Source organism: Equus asinus, chromosome 2, assembly GCF_041296235.1.
Source record: "Equus asinus isolate D_3611 breed Donkey chromosome 2, EquAss-T2T_v2, whole genome shotgun sequence".
Taxonomy (NCBI): domain Eukaryota; kingdom Metazoa; phylum Chordata; class Mammalia; order Perissodactyla; family Equidae; genus Equus; species Equus asinus.
Window position 1 is genome coordinate 193,424,444 of NC_091791.1, and position 23,420 is coordinate 193,447,863.

The 23,420-nt window shown below is 49.1% G+C and overlaps 1 protein-coding gene across 3 annotated transcripts in view; it reads left to right on the forward strand.

Annotated features, from left to right (window-relative positions):
• The window catches only part of GNG2 (G protein subunit gamma 2), a 97,019-nt gene that overhangs the window by 58,360 nt on the left and 15,239 nt on the right, over positions 1-23,420 (forward strand). For all 3 annotated transcript variants that reach the window (XM_014854236.3, XM_014854237.3, XM_014854235.3), the window contains one exon: positions 15,060-15,175. In XM_014854236.3, the coding sequence (XP_014709722.1) occupies positions 15,089-15,175 (87 nt within the window). In that variant the 5' untranslated portion in view covers positions 15,060-15,088. The remainder of the gene's footprint in view (positions 1-15,059; positions 15,176-23,420) is intronic.

The window sequence follows — 23,420 nt, forward strand, 5'->3', positions numbered from 1 at the left end:
GTGCGTCGGACTCCCTGGTCAGTCCCTGGCTCCCAGCACCGCCTGGCGCTCTGAGCAGGAAGCCCAGGATCTCTAGATGGCACTGAGGCTTAAAGGAGAGCAGCCGCAGAGGGCTGGCAGACTCCTGTTTAGTGGCCCAAGTCGATTGACTAGGGCCACCCAGGTGTTCAGGAAGAATATCTGTTAAGCAAGAAGACTGGCGTTTTTAAAACTAGGTCTTTTGGTGTTCTTTGCAAACCATGAGAAGGAAAGATGACCGATGCCCTTGTAATCAGAATCCTAAGCTTTGTCGTGGCGCCAGAACACTCACGGAAATACCGAGACTCTGCCGTGGCCCCTCGGGCGTGGACTTCGTGCTGTCCAGTGGCTGGTGGAGCTGAACCATCATCCCTCATGGGTCGTGTACCTTCTGTCCTGACAAGACCATGACCGTAGCGATTTCAAAAGACTTTTGTTAAAGATTCCGTTCTGTGATGTGTGTGTATGTGGGACTCTCAGGAGTAGGAAGCATTTCACAAGCAAGTGGGGTTACTGACATTAGGGCCGTTAGGACCAAATCCTAGGAATTTCAAATGACTCCGTCACAGCAGAGCATTACTGAGACTGTGAAGTGAATTGGGCTCATTCACTTAATCAGGAGTCACCTGATACCAGGCCCCGTAGGCTGCTTGCTTACAGGGCTGTGTGTGTGTCCGTTCTGCTATTTTAAAAGCTCCTGTAACGGGTCACCGACGGTTTCCATCCATCCCGTTCCTATCTGCCCCCAGTGTGGGTGCAGCTCGTAACCGCATGGCCCGTGGGATGCTTGCCAAGGAAACGGAAGGATGCGAGGGTGCTGAGGATGCTGAGGGCACACGGCCGCTCACACGCAGTCTTTCGAGGCACAGGGCTCCTGAGTGTGGGCACCGTGCACCCCAGAATTCTCGAGCAGCTCCGACGGCATTCGCTCCTCTAAAAAGTGCCTGGAGCTCAACTCACCGGGCGTGCGTGAGGTTAGTGGAGATCCAGGGGTTGGAATGAACGGCGTGACTGCCTCTCTTTCCCCCTCAGTTTTGGCTTGATTCTCATGGAAATGTTCTCGAGGATGAGAGAGACTGAATCTGCTTGCTGCAGGGCCTCCCTCCATCCTTCTGAGCCCGGCAGGTGGAAACCACGAGGAGGATGTGAGGAGGCCGAGAGGAGACGCTGGTGGCAGTGTGGATGGACGGGGCTCTGACGCCAGTTCGACAGATGAATGAAAATCCTTATAGGAGGTTCAGCACCTCCGGAAAACTACTTGCTGCATGGTGTTCTCTGTTCTCATCAGCCAAACAGAATGTATCACCCTAACTTCAAACTCAGAGCATCTATCGCCAGAAATTCCGGAATAAGTTTCTATACAGACTTACCAGTCACCCCGTGTCTGTGAAGTGGCCCGTTTGTCAACCTGTGTGACACTGCTCACCACCCTCAGCCGAGCCAGTGACGCTGTAACCAGGCATGGCCGCTCCTCCTCCTCTGCGTGTCCTTCCTCAGTGCGTTTGGTTGGCGCACGGTGCACACAGGGTCTGAACACGCTCATTCCTCTTGGCAGAGTCAGCTTTCCATAATCCCGGACCACAAGATGCTTGTTCAGCCCCAGCCCGCTGTGTTCCTCAGTGATGGGGGCACAGCTGCCGCGAGCCTGACTAACCCATCGCCCCCAAAAGCAAAGTGATTCTGGATGGGAGCTCCACCCGGGCCCTACTTTATGGAGGAAACTAGTCATTTTCACAGGAAAGACCTCATCAAAAAAGGCTTTCCATTTTCTGGGGTTTTCTGGTGAAAGTTTAGTTCTCAGACACAAGAATTGTCTTGTAGTCTCTGTCTGTGACCTTGGTTGGGTCACCTGACGTCTCTATTGTTTCTTTATGTGCAAATCTGTTTCTGGTTTCCCTCAGAGGTGTTTCCCCAAAACGGTGGAAAGTACAGCCCGGGTTCTCGAAGGTCACCTTCCACTGTTGAACGCGGCGTCTGTGTGGACGGCCTGTTAGATGGAGAATAAGCCTCCGGGTATCGCTCAGACATCAGATGTCAGCACCGAGTGCCCTGACCCTCAGGCAAGGGCCGTGCTGGGGGTTTCGGGCCGACTTCCTGTGAGGTCTCTTCAAGTTCCGAAGTGCAAAGCTCCCAAGCTCCGTCTGCAAATGATCAGTGGAAACAAAGCAGCTTCTGGGAAACAGCTCATAGGTGCCTCCTTCATTCATTCATTCATTCATTCTACAAGTAGTTGTCGAAAGCCTGCCACGAGCCAGGCACTGTTCGAGGCACCTGTGATTCAGCAGGGACCAAAACAGACTATTTTCTGTGCTCACGGAGCTCGTATTTTAGGGGGCAGTACAGGCAATGAGAATAAATAATTAAAGATAAAATACTTCGTGTGGTGGTAAGTGCCAAGAAGGGACATAAAGCTGGGTCAGGGGATGAGCCGTGCAAGAAGGGGTGCCTTCCTGGACAGAAGGCCAGGGTGGGTCCCTGAGGAGCCGATGTCTGTGCAGACACATGAGTGAAGTGAGGGGCGAGCTGTGAGGGGGGCCTTCCCAGCAGAGGGGCTGGGAGGTGCAAAGGCCCTGGGACAGGAGCATGCTTGCTAAGTCCAGGAAACAGCAAGGAGGCGCTTAGCTGCCTATAGCGTGAACAGGAAGGGACTGGCAGGAGAGGCGGACCCTCAGCTCTCGTGGGCCCTGCAGGGGACCGAGCTTCTGCTCTGAGTGAGGTGGGAAGCCCCGGGGAGTCGTAAGCAGAGGACCAACTTCACACCCATGTGTCTTTTATGAACAAACACAGTGGTTGCCACGTGAAGAACAGACCAAAGGGAGACGGGCAAAATCGAGAAGACGGGATGAGAGTGACAAGTCCACTCGAGAAACAAGCGTGTCTGCCCAGTACGACGGGGGTGGGGGGTGGACTCTGGGTTTATCCTGAAGGAAGAGTTCAGGGGCCTGCAGGCGGGTTGGAGGTGAGATTGCGACAGAGAGGCAGCAGGAAGGTCCTCAAAGTGTTTAATCTGAAGAACAGGCTGCGCTTGAGGGAGCCGGCCGCGAAGGAAGACTGCGGGAGCAGGTTTGGAGGGGAAGGAAGAACTTGCTTTGGGACACACGCAGCCTGAGATGCCCGTTCACGTGGGGAGGCACGTAGGGGGTTGGATAATGGGTCTAGGGTTCAGGGGCAAGACCCACCGTGAGACAGAACTTTGAGAGAGTCAGCAAAGCGCTGGCATTCACAGCCGTGGGTCTGCATGAGACGAGAGTGTCTCAGCGTCAGGTGGGCCCCTCAGGCTGGAGCGGGATGGCACTGAGACTTCCCCGGCCCCCTTCTCCTAACGGGGTCTTTCTGTGGTGACCGCAGTTCAGAGGGAGAAGAAACAACTTAGGGAGAAGCCTGAACCGTGGTAATGTTTCCCGTTTAGGGAGCCACAGAATGTTAGAAACACTCAGGAAACAGTGAAAAGGGCAGCTAACCAGGTGTCCTGGACCAGGCTGAGTCCTTGTTTCTGGTGCCGGGTTGCGGCGATGTTTTCTTCGGCAATTCATTGAGTCCCTCCGGCCCTTGAGTTCTCATCCGTGAAGTAGGGTCTGGGCTCAGAGGTTTAAGCGTCTCCTGTTCAGCCTCTTTAGGGCGAGTGGGGAACGTCTGCAGAGCAGACATTTTCCACCCTGCTTGCTCCTGGAAAGACCCTCCACGCTATCCTGGAGGGGCCTCCTCTCTGAGCCCCCGGGGCTGCCCGGGCCTGACAGACTCGTTCAGTAACCACAGTGTCATCTGGGCCCCACGCGGTTACAGGTATTTTCTAAACCAGTGTCACAAGGATGGAAGTGTATGGTCAGCGATGGTGAGAAGGATTTCCACTTAGCTGGATGGCTCTGCAAGGTGGCCTCCGGGCCCCCTCACCTCTGAGACTCAGAGACTCCATGACTCTGTGGTGTATTCAGTGAGGTCGGTCAAGGTCGCGGCCTCTGCTTTCTCAGAACATGTCTCGAAGTGTCCGTTCTCTGGGCCAGGCTGGAGAAGACGTACAGGGAGCAGCAGGGCGGTCGCACGGCTCCTGAAACGGCGCCTGCAGCTGAGCCTTCGGGCCACGCAGACAGCTGCTGCGCCTCCACCCGCTCGCTGGGCATGTGTATGAAGTGCGCCTCACAAAGCCGACTAAGGGAACGGTCTGTGAGATGCCCTCCGGGCCCATGCAGCACTCAGACAGTCTCTCTCACCCTTGGGGGAGGGAGAGGGGGCCAGTGGACAGAGGGCGGGCCTGACAGATGGCCGCCCCGCCCAGGGCGTTTCTGAGTCGTGTGGGTGATGTTCATCTGCGCCTCACTTAGGGACAAAGCGAAATAAAAGCCCCCCGACCCGCACCTTTAATTTCTTGTGTTTTCCTCTCTTCACTCCTTATAATGAGAGAGACATCCACAGTTTATTTTATGCATCTAGACCGGCAGTTTAAAAAATGATGTTGATTAAAAGAATAAAAAACAGCTCTTTACTACACATCAGAGATGTGGAATGGCCTTAAAAGATGTGACAGAAAACCTGACGCTTGAGTAATGGGTGAGAATTTGAGTAACTTCCTTTTCTTAAGGCTGTTGGGGGGTAAATCTTGCAGCACAGATAACGAGAAAACCTCTCAGAAGTTTGGCCTTTGCGCCCGGCAGACTATCATGTGTGTGTGTTAATGTTATCTTCCTTGCGTGACGTTACACACAAGAACACGGGGGCCAAGTGTGGACAGCCACTGTGGAGGTTAACTTAGTTGTCTGCTGGGGCAGGATGACAAGCTTTGTTTTCTGAATCTGTGTTTTCCATCTTTCTAGTGATGGCTTTGTATTTCTTTTCTAAGAAACAAAATTTTTAAGAGAATCAAGGAGAAATGTGCTCCTGCTGCCGGGACCATAAACTAAGAAAGAGCCGGCGAGGCCCTAGGCTGTGTTTCCGGGGCTGCGGCCTCACGCTGGGACTCGGAGACCAGAGGTCACGGGTTGGTCTGGGGACACTCCAGCCAGCGCCACGGAGGAGCCTGCCGTGCGGCCCGTGCCTGTGCCCTCAGACAGAGTGTCTGCGCCATCTCACCACTGGGAGAACTTCTTGATGGTTCAGAGGCCATGACAAACAACCGGCCTGCTTTTGCCACCGGCATCTATCCCTTCTTGGCCACAACCGGGAACCCCGGGGAGGGAACGTGGGGCTCCAGCCTAGAGCCGATCCTTGGCCCCAAGAATACCGGGAAGATCAGATGAGCTGTGATTAGAGTCAGGAGGGCCCTTCTGGGGAATATGCTCGTAAGCCAGTTTGCTACTGAACAGGAGCCGTTGTTGGCAATCTGTACCCAGGAGCATCCATGTGGTGGGCTACAGAGAGGCGTGTGGATGGTGCCAGGCACCAGGGCCTCGCCTCGGGGGGGGCAGACACTTCCTGCAGCATCTAAGGTGCAGAGAAGGCTGGGGCTGGACTTTGGTCCTTTACGCACGTGCTGTGACCGGCTCAGGCGGGGGCTGTGCTCCCAGTTTACACTCAGAGGAGGAGAGACTGACCACAGATCAGTTAGTGTAGACCTCGGATCAATGCAGCACTGAAGGACGAGCACAGGCTGATGTGCTGGAGACGGCTGGGGCTGGACCGGGCACTGGGGACAGCGAGCCAGAGGGGATGGCGTTGGACCGAAGGCCGGGGAGAAGCAGCCTCGGGCGCTGGACAGCACGGCCGGAGTGAGGCTGGCGTGGCCTGTTGAACCAGTGAAGACAGACAACCGAGCACGATTTGGGAGACAGAAGGACAGTTTAAAATTTAATGAATATCGGGGGGAGGAACGGCTGGACGAGATAACGATAATTAATAACGCCGGTCAGCATGAAGCTTTCCAAGCCGGAGACACGGCTCGGGACACAGGAGCTGAGGAGGCTTCTCAAGAAGCGAGGCCGGAGCGGGGCTGCCAGGCCTGAGCTGGGGCAGAGGACGGGCTGGGCCGGCTGCACGCTGGAGACCGCCCTGTGCGCCCTTGCACCTGGACGACGGCCAAGAGGGCAGCAGGGCCTCGCGTGCCAGGCTAGAAGCGTGTTCTCTGGCCGCAGAAACCTTCACAGACACCATGTGTGGACGTGACCCTCTCCCTCCAGAAAAGGCTGGGAGAGAAAGCAGCCCCGGGCTCCCGGGGGCGCGCAGGCTCGGCATCCACCAGGGGCCTGTGTCCTTAGAGACCCCTGGGTGATGCGCACCTGCTCCTGGGGCACAGCCACCAAGCGCTCAGAAAACCCTTGCCAACTCATTGTAAATCACAATTGATTTTCAAATGATCTCCATCTCTTTAACAGATTATCAACAAAAATGAGAAATTTCACAATTGGATGTAAAGATTTACCCACTCTCCCCCCAAAAAGACTTTTACCCCTTTGGACAGTTTGTGGAGTTCTTGCTCATTCATAGGTTCTCGCTTCACAGAGCCGCAGGTTGTCAGATCCCAGATTTTTCCCTTTGCGTCTCTTCATCCCTCCCCTCCCCTCCTCTCCTCTCCCCTCCTTTCCTCTCCCTTCCCCTTCTCTCTCTTCCTCTCCCCTCCTCTCCTCCCCTCCTCTCCCCTCCCCTCTTCAAATACCAATCAGCGCCCGTGGAGTCCAGTATGGAGCCCCACACCGTCCCACACCCTCTGTCTCCAAGCTTCCACAGACACCCCCCCACCTGACTGCTCCCTGTCCCCACTCCCTCTAGTCTCATCTCCTGTTTTACCCTCCACTTCCACCCTCTATACCTCTGCTCAAAAATGAGCAAAGGCAGGTGAGGAAACCAGGACGTTGTGACACCCGATGGATATCTTTGTGCATCTGCAGTGTTGACACATGTGACTGGGGAGAGTGAGGGTTCAGGGGGGGTCCAGCTCTGAAGCCCAGGGCTCAAAAGTGGTGCCGGAGAGCTCACAGATAAGCCCCTTATTGAGACAAAATGTCCTAGTGGCTGAAGAACCAAAAGAAATTAGTGTTTGCTGATTAGCGATCGAAATGTGCTATTTTGGTATTTTCAGGTTGGAACGGCCAACTGGTAATAGAATGAGATGCTGACAAAAAATTGCCCTGACACCTGGTAGGCTGTTGCACAGTTATCATGTGACTCACTTTGCGGCCACGACTCATAAGTTCACCGGTGTTCTGACTGTGAAAGGCCTTCACAGGAACAGGCATTGACCGTACTCCTCAGATAGACAACCTGATCAGTTTGACGAGGACGTGCTTACTCGCTGTGGAATAAATTGAAGCAGCAATCAAGACAAGATGAGAGTCAAAAAGACTGGGCTGAGCTTGGTGACCAGCTGCAGAAGCTCTGAAAACCCTAACATGGAGAAGTTTGAAATTATTCCTCTAATTCAAAAGCAGCTAACACCGCTCACCAGTGACACGGCCAGCTGACAAACGGGGGTAACAGGGATGTCACCAAGTGACTGGGAGACTGTAAACCTCTAATTTGTTTTCTAGCCCTAGAATTGTGTGTTTTATTGCTAGTGTAAGCCTAATCTGTAAATACACAAAACAAATAAATCGACCCCCCCAGCTCCTCCTGCAAATGTCTACACAGTCTGAGAAACACAGGGTTGTAATTAGCATGGAAGCCACAAGGAAGCGGCCAGGTGCACAAAAACACCATCAGGGCATGAAAGCATAAACTCCTCCACGGTTAACCTTCCCGCTCTAAGTAAGGTGTTATCAAAACATTTATTTATCTCTGTGCCACAGAAATAAGGAGCTATGTGTTACTCTCCAGCCTAAACGACAAGAAAATGTGTGGTTTCTTAACAGAAAAGTTCCTCCCGAAAGAAATTAAAATGCTGAATGTATGTTTAGAAAAAGAAAACTCATCTAATGGTTAACATTCTTCAACAAGCCCCTCTCTCACGTTGGGGCTGGGACGCTCCCTCGTCAGTTGAAAAGGATGAAACACCTTCTGCATTATTCTGGGGTGTAGAATTCAGGTGCGATCCCTGGGGCATGCTGGCAGAGGCCCACCAACCCCTCACACACGAGCTCTGTGTTTGCTCTCAGGGTCTCCTTGGTTGTGTTCTTTTTGCTCACTGGTGGATATAACCCAGCATCATCTCATTCCACCAGCACATTGCAAGAAAGAGACTGTGCTCTTTTAAGTAAGCAGGGACCATATGTCCTTGGAGTGTGACGATGCTCATGAGAATTGTGAGCACGTAACACTTACTCACCACTGGGAAGTAACAGGATCGTAAGACAAATGTAAACACCCAGTCGGTTGAGCCCCTGCTCCTGCAGCGCTGTCTCTGAGCATTTCCGTGGGGATCAGTGTCTTTCCCAGGGAGGGTGCACAGGCCTTTGAGCACACTGCATTGTTGCCTGGCACTCTGCAGGGCATCAGCATTTCTGCCTCTGCTCACTAATGCCACTAGCACTCCTGAGTTATTGCTGAAACCAAGACCACCCCCACATGTCTCCAGACACCCCCCGAGGGTTGAGAACCACCACCAATGAGTCTAGTGCGGGGCTTGGAGAATAGATTGAACCCCATTTGGAATTTCCAATTTCAAATTTAGGCAGAGATTTTGGCTGTAGAATTCTGAAAGACTTAATTTGCAGTTCTCTGATAGATTCAGAGGTGGGACCATCCATATTCCACATGAGGACCCACCTCTTGACAGGTGTGGCCACCTGCTGGGTTAAGGACAGCTTACTGGACCAAAGTATTACTCCCAACCCTTGATCATCACCCTGGCCGACTCCCGTGATGTCCTGAGATCCCAGAAGTGAGCTCAGGAACCCGGAGTTTCCCTAGAGATCCACAGTCGGAGCCTGTTTCTTTCTGTCCCACTGATTTCTGGAAGAGGTGGCGTCCACAGCTGCGCGCATCTCTGAGTGGCCCTCCGAAGTCTCCAGGGCCGGGCTGGGCCCTGCAAAGGCAGCTCCAGAGCATGGGAAGGCCGTGCAGAGACCCTGCCCGCAGACGGGGGAACGGTGCACAGAAACGAGTCACCCTCTCTTTTTAACTAAAAGGTTTTTGGGTTTTTAAAGAGGTGTGTGTGTTTTAAACCTTTGTCAACATGATCTTTTCAGCAGAATTTTACTTTTTCTTTTAGCTATTTCAGCAGTTAGTGCATTCAAATCATTTCCTTCCTTCTTAAAAAAATAATTTCTGCCCAATGTGGGTTACATGTAAAATGAAACAGGAACATTACAGAGAGTATGTGATGTGTGTCTGTGCTGCTTGCTGAGCTGCCTGAGTGGCTGACAGGACCCTGTGGCCCTTGTTTCTTGGCCCCGTTGTGTTCCCAGGCGTGACCTTCTTCTTAACAACCTCCTCATTGCATGTGATTCCTCTCAACTCAGTAGGGATGGAAGGCAAGAGATTTCCTCTTCCCCATTAGCAGCCAGTGATGTGGCATTTCTGTACACCAATAATCAACAATCTGAAAGGGAAATTAAGAAAATTCCATTTACAATAGCAGCAAAAAGAATAAAATACTTAGGAGTTAATTTAATCAAGGAGATAAAAGACTGTACAATGGAAATTACAAAACGTTGATGAAAGAAACTTAAAAGGACGTAAGTAAATGGAAAGACATCCTGTGCTCATGATTCAAAGACTTAATAGTGTTAAAATGTCAATACTACCTAAAGTGATTGACATGTGATTGCAAAACTATCAAATCCCAGCGACATCTTTTGCAGAAGTAGAAAAATTCATCCCAAAATTCATATGGAATCTCAAGGGACCCCGAATAGCCAAAAAGAACCTTGAAAAAGAACCAGCTGAGGACTCGCGCTTTATGATTTCAAACCCTACTGCAAAGTTCTAGTAATCAAAAAAGTGTGGTAGTGGTATGAATGGCACAGAACAGAAAGCCCAGAAATAAACCCTCATCTATATGGTCAATGATTTTCAACAAGGGTGACAAGAGCATTTAATAGAAAAACTACAATAGAGAAAAGACACTCTTTTCAACAAACGGTTCTGGGAAAACTGGACATCCACGTGCAAAAGAATGAACTTGGACCCTCACCCAACACTGTACACAAAAATTAACTTAAAATGGGTAAAAGACATAAATGTAAGAGCTACAACTTTAAAACTCTCAGAAGAAGAATAGGGAAAAGCTTCATGACGCTGAATTTGGCAATGATTTCTTGGATGTGACACCAAAGGCTCAGGCTGCAAAAGGAAAAATAGACAAATAGGACTTCACAAAATGTACAAATTTTGTGTATCAAAGCACGCTATCAAAAAAGTGAAAAGCCAACCCACAGAAAATATCTGCAAACCACTTATCTGATAAAGAATTAATATCCAGAATATATAGAGAATTCCTAAACTCAACAACAACAAAAAATCTGATTGAAAAATGGGCATGAGAGGGGGCCAGCTGGGTGGCATATGGTTAGGTTCACACACTCCACTTCAGTGGTCTGGGGTTCTCGGGTGTGGATCCTTGGCACAGACCTACACACCACTCATCAAGCCATGCTGTGGTGGCATCCCACATACAAAATAGAGGAAGATGGGCAAGGATGTGAGCTCAGCAACGATCTTCCTCAGCAAAAATAAATAAATAAATAAATAAATAAAAATGGACAAAAGACTTGAATAGAAATACACATGACCAATAAGCACATGTAAAGATGTTCAGTGTCACCAATCACTAGGGAAATGCAAATCAAAACCAGAATAAGATACCACCTCACATCCTTGAGGATGGCTACTATAAAAAAAACATAAAATAGGGCAGCCACATGGCCTAGTGGTTAAGCTGGCATGCTCCAATTCAGCAGCCCGGGTCAGTTCCCAAGCATGGACCTACACTGTGGCCATGCTGTGGTGATGGCTCACAGATGAAAAGAAGAGGAAGATTGGCACCGGGCGTTTGCTCAGGGCAACTCTTCCTCAGCAAAAAACCCCAGAAAATACTTAGTGTTTGTAAAGATGAGGAGAAATTGGAACCCTTCTGCACTTTTGGTGAGAACGTAAAATGGCACAGCTGCTGTGAAAAACAGTATTGCTGTTCCTCAAAAAATTAAAAATAGAAAGCCATATGATCCAGAAATTCCAATTCTGGGTATAGACCCAGAAGAATTGAAAGCAGGATCTTGAAGAGATGTTTTACACCCGGGTTCATAGCAGGGTTATTCACAGTAGCTAAAATGTGGAAGCAAGCAAAGTGTCCATCGGCAGACGGACGGATATGTAAAATGTATGTATACATACAAGGGAGTATTATTCAGCCTTAAAGAGGAAGGAAATTCTGGCACCTGCTACAACGTGGATGAACCTGGAGGACATTACACCCAGTGAATAAGCCAATCACATAAAGACAAGTGCTGTAAGACTTCCCTTCTCTGAGGTCCCTAGAGTCATCAGAATCAGACACAGAGGGGAGGATGGTGGTTTCTGGGACTAGGGGAGGAAAGAATGGGAGTTGTTGTTTAATGGGTAAAAAGTTTCAGTTTTTTAGGATGAAAAGAGTGCGTGTGTGTGTGTTTGAATGTGTGTGATGCGTTGTCCAAAAACCTCAAACTTAGAAGACAGTCTAGCTTTTTCTTATTTCCCACCATCACTTTTTAGGAAAACACCTCCCTCCTTGGAACCCTGGTCCAGGACTCCACAGTCCTCCAGCCTCCAGGAGGGGGTTTTCTTTCTTGTTTTTATGGGAAAGCAGCTCGATGCGAAGAAGAGGAAAATGCACTAAGTGATTCTAAAAGCGGCTTTAGACTGTTGGGTCCTGTGGTGAAACAAGAGCTTCAGGACGCATCTTCCTAAAACTAGGGGCACAAACCGAAGCCCGTGTTCACCTTTCCTCTGAAGTCCATTTCAGTTTCAAATGTGCTCTCTCCCCAGCTTTCTAGACCTGCACCCTGCCCCCTCTCCACTTTCCCATCAACCCCCTCCACCTCCCCACCTCCCTTCTCTGCCTGCACAGAGGTCTCCTCCATGGTGGGTAGGATAAGACCCCCAAAGATGTCTGTGTCCCCATTCCTGGCGCCTGCGAACATGCTGTGTTACATGGCAAAGGGCACTCCGCGTTGTCAATCAGCTGACCTGAAGAGAGGAGGTTGTCCTGGATCGTCTGGAGGGCCGTGTGATTACAAGGCATCTTCACAGTAGAAGACGGGCTGGGAGGGTCAGAGGGAGGCGTGACCGCCCAAGAGATCAGGATGAGGCCGTGTGAGAAGGACTCTACTCACCTTTGTTGGCTTTGAAGGTGAAGGGAAAGCCAGGAGCCAAGGTGCGCAGGCCGCCTTGAGCAGCCGGGAGAGGACAGGAAACAGGTCCTCCTCAGAGCTCCTGGAGGGGACACAGCCCTGCCAATGCCCTAGTTCAGCCAGCGGGATCCCTGCAGACTGCTGACCTCAGACGCGAGGATGATAAGTTCTGTTGTTCAAGTTAGCAACGTGTTACAGCAGCCTGTACGCTTCTCCCCAGCACAGCACAGCTTCCCCAGGGACCGTGAACCGACGCTAGGAAGTGGACCATCCTAGGTGCTTGAGGGAAAACAATGGGTCCTGTAATCAGTTAATGGCAGATCTGCTGCTCAAGGGCACAGAAACCCTTGATGCTGGTGGTGTAGACAAGATAGGTGCTTATTTCTCTTCGCATAGATGGGAGCCAGTTCACAGCTGGCGTGGTGGCTCCATGGTCTCAGCAAGGACCCAGGTGCTTCCAGCTCCCCTTTGAGAGAAGGCTAGAGCTTCAAGATGGAGCTCTGTGGTCAACACGCCGCCTGCTGAGCCAGAAGCTGGAGGCAGGTGGGGCAAATGGCACCCCCCTCCATTCGAGGACGCTCTGCTTCTATCTCATTGGTCAGAACTTAGTCGTATAATTATACTGAGCTGCCGGGAGGCTGGGGAATGCATCTTTCAGCACACTATGCCGGGCTAAAATTCAGGGTTCATGGAGTCTCTGTTAAAAAGGCAGAAGTCATCTTTACTAATGAAGAGGAGAGAAGGGGTATTTGAGGCAGGCTGTGGTCTCTGCTGCTGGTCACTACGCCACCCGGTTTAGATTCAAGGGCAGAACAGCTGGCCAGACCCCCTCCTCCCTCAGGCCCGTGAGGATTCGGTGATTCTGTGATGGTCTCTGTTCTAGTGAGAGAGGTTCCTGTTGGGAAGAAACGTTAGCGACGCAGAGCAGTGTTCAGGCGCTTGTACCTGGTGGCTGCGCCAACCTCAGCTGGAAGGGGGGTTAGGCTGCCCTGCTGGGCAAGTCGATGCTCCATCTTGGCCTTGAGGAGAGTTGTGAGGCTGGTAGATGACTGTCTGATTTGGGGAGAGGGATTTCCCTGTGGGGCTGAGATGATGGTGTCCCTACCTTGCTGGGGTTAAAGCCTCCTTTTATTTTTCGTTTGTACGTGCAAAATCCCTCTCTCATCTCTAAGGAAAGGAGAGTAGGGTTCAGAATCTTCGTGGCTTCAAATGTTCTTCAGTCTTTCTTCCCATTTTGTTGTCTCCAAACCCTTTGAAAATAAGTTGAGGGGACAGTTAATTATCTTCCAATTTATACTGTGAATGCTGGGGCGGGGGGTGGCTTATTTTGCAGTATTCTTTATAAAATAACACTCTCTATGAAGGAGCCTCTTTGTTTAGAGGAAGTCATACATAATTTCTTCTTTTGTCTTGAAGAACTAGATGCCAAGAAATAAGAGCCACACCAGATAATTTATAGACTTTACATTTTTGGTAATTGAAATAAAAGTTGTTTCCTGATTTTAGTGGGTGAGTAAAAATCTGTGTATTGAACTTACGCATTATTCTTCTTCCCCTAGTTTTCTGTGTGTCTCTTTCCTTTTTGAGATGGTGGCCTGACCCTACTTTACCCCTAGATAAAGGTATTCCGCAAAGCTGGCAGAAGTCACGGTTTTGTGTAATGTGTTCTAGTGTTGACTGAAGCAGTGTTTTAATGCTTCTTATTCGATGCTTCTTGGTCACACACTCTAGTTAAATTGTAGCTCACAGACATTGCTTCACTGCTGGGTGTCAGTGACCTCTGGGGGCATGTTGACACAGATGGCCCTGAGACAGCATATGGCACCTTGACATGGAGCGAGACCTGATCAGAATATGGGGGACGCAGGCCAAAAGTAAAGTAGGATACTGTCCAAGATGAGCAACGAGAATAAAGTGAGAGGGTGGGCCAGGAAAGAATAAGAGAGATGAAATTGGGCTAGAGCTGGAGGAGGGCGGGGCGCGGGTGGGGAGGAGCTCCGGCAGAGCCAGAGGCAGAGAGACCATCTCGCAGTCCACTCCCTAACGTTGATGCCCCATTTCTGTATTTGTAAAGCAGCGAGTCTCTTGCACTTACTCTAGAATACCACAGGTGGACTCGTTGACGTGATGAGCAATTTAGGCATGGCTATCCTCCTCCCTTGGCGTGACAGATGTGGTCCCCGAGAACTGTGAGTCAAGGGAGTAGTTGTAAACCAAACTCTACGTCAAATAGAGCAGAGAGAAATGACTGTCTGAGTGCTGGATAAACGACACTGACAAGCCACTCTCCTGTTGCAGCGTCTCTGCGGTCTAACGGGCCCCAGTTAACCAGAAAGCTGGCATCTGAGCCATCGAGAGAATGTTGTGGACCTGGCATCATGAGTCCTGAACAATTACATACTTTACCATCCCTCTGTCTGCTCCCCTTCCCTCCCATCCTCTCAAGGCACTGAGCACAGCACCTGACAGCAGTCCCACCAATAAATAACAGCAATAGTCACGCCTACTGTCGCCCTTACCATTTTGAACTTGTTTCATAAATTAAGATGAGTTTAATAACTTGCTTTCTTCTTGTGGCAGCACATCTTATTCCACCTGATTTGGTCAACAGTCCTTATTTTTCTTCCCTGAAGAAGAGATGGAAGGGCAGAGGGTGGGAGAGGTAGAAAAGCAAAGCTCACCTTCTGGTCTGCCTGCCGGCGAGATGTGGAGCTGAGTCGGGGTGTGGAGGGCTGGAGGGGCCCGGCCTGACTACAGCCACTCTTCTGAGACCCCCCCTTGTGATGAACCTGCGTGTTTGGCAGCTTGTGAGCTCTCTGACACATGCCTCTTCCTTGTTTTCTTTCCTAGGGTATCTGAAAATCTCCCCCAGCTCTCCAATGGCCAGCAACAACACTGCCAGCATAGCACAAGCCAGGAAACTGGTGGAACAGCTGAAGATGGAAGCCAACATCGACAGGATAAAGGTGAGGGCTGCACGATCCACACAGCCCGGCCAGCTGTGGGTAGGAGGAGCGTGATTCGGAGCCTCTATCATTTGACTGATCTTCTGTAGACAGTGATGCAACCGGGGACAATGGGAGAGAAACTTGATGGTTAGGCAAAAGCTCTTTTTGTTTCTTTGTCTTCTCTAGATTTCTCCAGAATAAGATGGTAGTATGAATTAAAACTGGCGTTCATGTAGAATTCAAAACGAAACACAGGCTCATGGCTTAGTTCTAGGAAACTGGAGAACACGTAAATGCAGCAGCCTACCAGCTGGCCTCTCTGACCTTGTAAAGACCCTGCTTCACTTGGGTTTTAATTTTTTCTGCCCTGATTTAGGTTCTAAGTTTAAGTGTCTGTCTTTCACATCTGGTCTTTCTATTCACCATTGCAGATTATTACTTTTTTCCTCTTTACATCGTACTGGATTTTTTATTTCAAAAGATAAAAGCCACACGTGGTCTCCCTAAGACGTCAGACAGCATGGAGGTTCCTGCTTCTTTCTTCTCTCGCTCCCCGGATCCCACCTGACGGCTTTGCCTTAAGCTGGGCCTAACTCTCATTGAACCTAGACTTTAAATCCAAACCTTTTGTTGACAGATTTTAAATGTAAAGTTGCTCTACACAGTGTCATTATTAGCAGACAGCTCCTGTTGACAAGTAAATTTTAGTCAACTATCAAAACCTCACTTTCCCAGCAGAGCCAAGCTTTTTAGGAAATGGAAGTTAGAAACATCTCTCATTTTATTAAAATAAAATTAGAACATTCCTCCAGATGCCTTTTTCAGACTTGAGTTTTTTTGCTATTTTGTCCACACCTAACCCAGCATGCTTTGGAGTGTGCTCCTAGAGAAGGGTCGACGGATCATAGCTCAGGAGCCAAATCCAGCCCACCGCCTTTTTTGTAAATAAAGCTTTATTAGAACACACTCGTTTACTTACTGTCTAAGGCACTTTCACACTACAGCATGACCATGTGGCCCAGAAAGCCTGAAATGTTCACTCTCTGGCCTTTGAGAGAAAAGCTTTGCTGACCCCTGGTCTAAAGCATGGTTCTCAGCCCATCTGTACATTCAAATCACCCAAGACATTGTACAGAAGGACCAGTTCCAAAGCACATCCTAGATCAACTAAGTGAGACTCTCGGGGAACGGGCCAGGCATCAGATTTTTCCTTAATTGTCAGTTAATTTGATGCATAGCCAACGTCAACGTGATCCTGGGGGAGAGACTTGTTCCCTCTAACTCCGGTCAGGTACGTGCTGGAGAGTGAAGGGAGAGCTGGTCATTGTCCATAAATAAGCTGAGCAAATATCCGTGGACATTTCTCCACCTGCCCTGAATCGCCTGTGTGAGATCTGAGTCCTGGTGACGGGGCTCCTGCTCTTCTGGCTACAGCTTTACTTCTTCCTTGTTCACGAATGAGACGAATAAAGGTCCTCACCATCTGCCTCGCTCCTTTATCACCTTCCTCTTCTCCTTTGTTCCCTTTTCCCTTTGCCTCTTCTTTTTTATTCCCTTGCTGAAAAAGGCAGATGGGCACAGTAACTGCTGAGAGAAGTGGGGTGGCCTGAAGACGTGGCATCAGAGAGTCACTCAGTTCTGGTTTGGTGTCGAAGAAGGTTCTGCCCATGGACCTTCTGGAAAATGCCACTTTCCCTCTCCGGGGGGCCCAACTAAGATCAAAGTGTTTATGACGCACTCTTGTGGTAGCATTTTCTGTTACAACTCAGCCTCCCCGCGCCCAGCTCCTGAGGGAGGATGTGAGGTGTTGGCGGTGGTGGGGGGAAGAGGACAGACACAGGCCTTTCCAGCCACAGGTCAGACCTTTCTCGGCCCTTCTCTGAATCAGCGACTGGAGGGCTCTGGGCTGATCTCTGAAGTCCCATCTCAACCCCGTCTCCATCCCCGCCATCAGTTACCATCCATGTTGCTGCCCAAAAGCTTTCTATAGGAAAACTTCATGTTCCTCCCTCACTGAAAATCTCGTGATTCCCACCACCTCTAACACAAAATTCAAACTCTGTAGCCGAATGCGTGAGGTCCTTCTGGCCCCTGCACCTCTTTTCAGCTTCATCCTCTTCCTCTCGCCCCATGCCATATTGAACCATTTTTAATTCCCTTGATGGGAATTTCAAATGCCTGGAACATTCAGTCTCCTCTCTCCACTTTCCTGGTTCACCAACTCCGATGACGCCTTGAAGACTCAGACCAACCCTCACGTCCTTTCAGAAGCTTTCCCAGGTCCTCCTCATGGGGTTGGGTTGTAGCTGTTTTTTTCAGTTGTTCATTTATTCATTTCTTTAGTAAATATTTTATTGAGAGCTTTCTAAATTGCCAGGCCTTGTCAGGTCCTTGAGATAGAGAGATGGACAAAGATGAAGACATGATTCTTGCCCTCCAGCACCTCCTGGTCTAGTAAGGGTTCCAAAAAAATGTGAACAAGATCCATCAGTGATGCAAATAAGATACGCGAGAAGCATAATTACCAGATATCATCAGAAAGAAGCCAACACCACACCTTACTCCCTTTGCACGCTCCTTCCAAAGAGGTAGAGTAAATGGCTGTTACAGAGAGATGAGGCCTTAACCCATCAGCCAAGCGCCGGTCCTCACATTCCAACCTCAGCATCCCACCTGACATCCTCAGACCTCGCGTCACTGGAAGTCCAACCACAGTCTGTTCCAGTGCTGTCTGCACATCGGAGCCAGGCGGGCATGCTGTGCTGGGGCGTCAGGTCATTTTTAGTTTAACTGTTGGGCAAACCGGTGGCTGCGTTGACAGGTGTCAGCTAGAGGGTTTGGGGCTTGGTCATCTCCTTACGAGTCCCTGCAAGGCTTCTGAGCTTCATGCCGCTCCACCGACTTTCCATGCTCAGTCCCGTCGGCAGGAAGGGGCTTCCCTCTGAAGATTCCAGGTTGTGACTTTCCGGTCAGAGTAGTGACCTCTTCAAGCTGTCGTTTCTGCAGCGGTGGCTTTGTGTTCATCCCGCAGAGCCCACTGCGGCTGAGGCCACAGGGAACAGGGGAGGGGGCACAGCTGGTACTGGAGTGTCGAGGTCCCGGAAGCAGGGGGTGGCCTTATCCCTCGTGCGGGCTCCAGAACAACTCGGGCTGCACAGAGGAGTCCCACCTCAATAGGGTGTGAATAGATGTCCCACCTCAATAGGGTCTGAATAGATGTCCCACCTCAATGGGGTCTGAATAGATGTCCCACCTCAATGGGGCCTGAATAGATGTTCCACCTCAATGGGGTCTGAATAGATGTTCTCGTTTCCCAGCCCCTTGCTTCACAGACCCTGGGAGGTTTGGGCTAATGAGCCCAGTATCTGTTCCTAAGCCTCAGGCATATTTAAATTATACTCTCAGCCTCCCAGTGTTTCTTTGCTAGCATTCCATTCAAGGACACAAAGTGAAGAGAAATCTAAGGAAGCTGGGAAGGGTGTCGGGGAGGGGCCAGCGGGCTTGTGGAGCCTACAACACTCAGGTGCGTGGAGCACCAACATACTCACCCTGGTGTCAGCAAAGACCAGTGAGGGAAGGCTTGTCCCTGGGGCGCACGTTGGAAGAGCGTGTTTCAAAGGAAAGGACAGCAGGACTTCAGCAAACCTGTCTACTCATCACTATGTTAGGACTCTTAGGGTTTCCAATAATAGGAACTAGCTCAAGCAGGAAGAGGAGACTGACTGCAAAGAGGCAGGTGTCTTAGGATCCAAGAGCAGGAGCACGGCTGGGTAAGCGGTGGAGGTGAGAGCAGACAGCCCTTGGGAGCAGCGAGGGCTCGTTGCACGGCTCTGCTCCTCTCTGTGTGGCTGCCCCTTCCTCTTCCTGGGAAGAACAGATGTCTCAGCTGCCGGTTCCGTATGGCAGACACAACATGGCTCCAGGATCACGTGTCAGAGTTCCTGTTCCATGAAGAATGAGATAGATTGGCTCAATCCCTTTTTGTCTTGTTGATGCAGATAATCAATCACCAATCTATAGATCAAAATTGGGGTGAGCCAAATGTGAGGACCATATAGCCCAGGGCCTTCCTTCCCCAAGGAAGGAAAGGCACCAAAGAAGTGGGGTGCACACAGTGGTTATACACCCTCAGGAACATGCATCACACATGATTGAAATGTCCCTTTTACAACAGTTACAAGGCTGCTCTGTTGGCACAGCGGTTGATGGACACAGCAGGTAGTAGGTCTGGTGTCCTGGTGGACACAACAGGGTGGCAGCAGGTCTGTTGTCTCGAGCTGGGTGGTCACAGGTGAGTGCAGCAATCAGTTCCCAGCCTAGGAAGAGATGCTTATCCTTTAGGAAATGTCAATGTGGGGGAAGCTGCACCTTTATCTTTAGGCCATTTGTTCTTGCCTTTGGGACAGAGCAAATTCTTAAAGCAGATATACAATGCATGCTCAACAGCCACCATGTCAGGCCCTTTTGGGAAAAAAAATAAGGTCAGGCCAAATCAGCTTTATACCAAATGGCTTCCTCATAAACTCCAATATATCCTATTGCTTGCCGTTTTTATCAGTCTCGATTCCGTATTCCTAGGGTGGCATCTCTGTTCTAGCAAGAACGAGCCATCCACAGCCTCAGTCGACTGACACTAGAATTGAACCGCTGCACAAACATGGCTCCCGGGAATGAACTCATCCATGTGGGTGCAAAGGGGACAGAGAGTCAGAGGGGTGAGAATCATAAGCCGGAGAGATGCTCTTTGACAGAATGCATGGTAGGCATCCTAGAGAACGACGTAGCTGTTAGAGCAGAAGGAGGCTGGGGCCAGAAGCGTGGGTGAAATGATCGCGCCCTTACTAACAGCCACTCCAGCGGTTGAGCCCAAGTGGAAATGCCAAGCTTATTTCTCATTTCTCTTTCCCACTGGCTCTCCTTCCTATCCCAAGAGTACGCTGTGCAAATTCCTGCCTCTGGTTAGCCTGGGTCCTCCCTGAGAACACCCTTCCCCAAGCCTTTTTCTGTCTTCTACAGGCCGAATGTTTGTGTCCCCCCACAATCTGTAAGTTGAAATTCTAACCCCCTGGTGATAGTATGTGGAGGTGGGCCTTGGGGGGTGATTAGGTGGTGAGCACGATCAGTGCTTTAGTGCTTTTATGGGAAACCCCAGGGAGCTCCTCGCCTGCTCCACCACGTGAGGACACAGGGAGAAGATGGCCCTCTGTGGCCCAGGAAGTGGGCCCTCACCAGACGCCAAGTTGGTCAGCCCCTCGATCTTGGACTTGCCCACCTCCAGAACAGTGAGAAGTGCATTTGTGCTGTTCATAAGCCCCCTGTCCTTGGTATTTTGTTATAGCAGCCCGAACGGACTGAGACACTATCCACATCTTACTCCTCTCTCAGGGGTTGGCTCATGTCCCCACTTGTCTATGACTTGCTTCCATTCTGACCATATTTACTAACTAATTTCACCTTCATTAGGTAAACTTTTCCAACCAGACTACACAGTCCTCAAAGTCCAAGACACGCCCTCTCCTTCCCAGCGGCCTCGTGGTCCTGAGCTGCACGGGGGTTCAGAAAACGCTTCCTCTAGTGGACAGCTGTAGGTTCAGGTGCTGAGAGGGTCACATAGCAAGACATCAGGAACTATATTCTTCACGATGTTTCCAATTACGTTTATGGTTTGGGAAATTCCAAGAATGAAGGTAATTGGCCAAATAAAACTGTGATAATAGGAGAAAATTCAAAGAAATATAAAAAAGACAGAATTGATCATTTTAAGATAAGTAAAGTGTTTCCTGTCGTGTGTATGACTATCAGTAGCCAGAATTTATAATATACCTTCTTTTTAAAACAACATAAAGAGAACAGACTGATTTTCACAACTGACAAATATGTGTAATAATTGAACCAAATATGCACATTTCTAATGATTAAATCATCTCTCTGACAATTGACTCGTAACAGATTGGAGCTGAACTTCAGGGAAAGCTGCGTGAGAAACGGGCCAGGGAGACATGGTGCTGGTTCCAGGGAGGGAACGTATGTCCTGGGGGTGGGACTTTTCAAGCATTATTCCAGCATTCAAACTGATGGTTTTAACATTTCTTCCCTAAAATGCTTGAGGTCGATTTGTTAGGAAGAATGAGAGTCAGTCTTCCTTATAGGCCTATTGGAAGCATTTTCAGGAATAATGAAATTGGTATAGTACGTCAAAACTCACAGAAGGAGGGGCTGTGTTCAAAGGGGGCCAGTCCTAATTCATTTGATTTGCTGAAAATGAAGCCAAAATTTTTTAATTGAACTTAAGCATACATTAATAATTGAGCATAAAACTTTATTTTTATGAGAGTTTATATAATTTTTAAAAATTCAATAGATATTTGAAAAGCACCAAGTAAATGCTTAGCCTTATGCATTGTACCTCAGAAGGAACACTGTTAAACTGTGATAATTTGATATTCCTGGGAAATGAATTTTCCTGAATATCCTTTTCAGGCCAGATGGGGGTCTCCCCTCTTAAAAATGTAACTATTTTGGACGACAATTTTGAATTTATTAATTTTTTTATTAAATAGAGTGAATTGAATATAATCTACTTTTTCTGATGACTGCTGTTCTGAAAATTAGTTATTCTATTTCCTTTTTTAAAAAATCCTATTGATATGTCCCATCAGTTTAATATCTCCTTGGAGGGGCAGGGAGGGGGAGACCACTTAGAGTATTCACACATTATTTTACAAATAAAAAATAGTGGATATTTATCCACATAGTTATGCTCTCTCTAATAGCACAATCAAAGTTGGATCCTGGGTGGTCTTCACAACCACAGTGGAAGATCCTTTAGACTCACTTTGGCATTAGCACTGATGTGACACCATGGTGATGTGGGCATCATGGTGATGCAGGTGCCATGGCAATGCAGGGCACCATAGTGATCTGGGCATCATGGTGACGCAGGTGCCATGGTGATGGGGGCACCATGGTGATGTGGGCATCATGGTGACGCAGGTGCCATGGTGATGTGGGCATCATGGTGATGCAGGTGCCGTGGTGATGGGGGCACCATGGTGATGCAGGTGTCATGGTGATGAGTGCACCACAGTGATGTGGGCACCACGGTGATATGGGCACCACAGTGAAGGGAGTACCGTGGTGAATAGGCTCTTCTTCTCACATCTGTCAGGACATCTACCTGGAGTAAGTTCCTATTTTTTCAGAGCCTAAAACCACAGTCCGGTGGCCTTTACTGGGACTGTCTAGAGTTCCCTCCCCTGTCTCCCCAGCTTTCAGCCCCAGTCTAGTTTGTGATGTTGCTGGATAGCTGGGTTTCAGCACTTGTCAATCTGGGATGATCCTTGCTCTCATCAGAAGAAATTCCTTCACTCGTGCATCAGACCTCATCCTCCTAATCAAGGACACGCTGTGGCAGTTCACCCCACCACCTGCCCATCACTTTGGTCCCTATTTCATCATTTCCATCAGCATATAGACATGGTGTTGTTTCTCCATCTTAAATAAAAGGTAAATTTTTTCTCTTGAATCCCCACTTCCTCTTCCATCAATTGCCTCACTTGTTTGTGCTGGTTTGCAGCATAACTCCTTGAAAAAGTTGTCTATATTCACTGTCTCTAATTTCTTTTTCTTTTGAAAAATTATTTTTACTCTGGAAATAATCTCAAAGGCACAGAAGAGTTTCAAGTACAGTGCAAAGAATTTTGTTTTTCCCTGAACCATTTGAGAATAAGTTGTCAACAGATGCCCCATCACCTCCAGGTACTTTAGTGTGTATTTTCTACAAGGAAAACATCCCTCTCCATAATCATAATGCAGTCATCAGAATCAGGAAATTAACATCCGTACATTTCTGCCTTCCAGTCCTCAGGCCCCACTGAAGGATTGCAGATCATCCCAATAGTTTCCCTTTTAGCCAAAGGACCCGCCCAGAATCATGGATTGCCTAACTCCTCAGACTACTTTGATTTTCATGACACTGACATTTTTAAAGATTACGGGTCATTTATCTTATAGAATGTCACTCAATTAGAGTTTGTCTGATATTTCTTTATGATTTAATTCAGGTAACAAAACTTTGGCATTAATATCAGAACAGATGGGGTATTCGTCTCCTGTGTTCTGTCAGTGGCACTTGATTTCAAGTTGTCTCTCACTGGGGATATTAACTTTGGTTACTTGATTAGGGTGGTATCTTCCAGGTTTCTCCATGTAAAGCTGTTCTTTTTCCCTTTGTAGCTGACAAATATTTGGAGTTTGGAGGAGC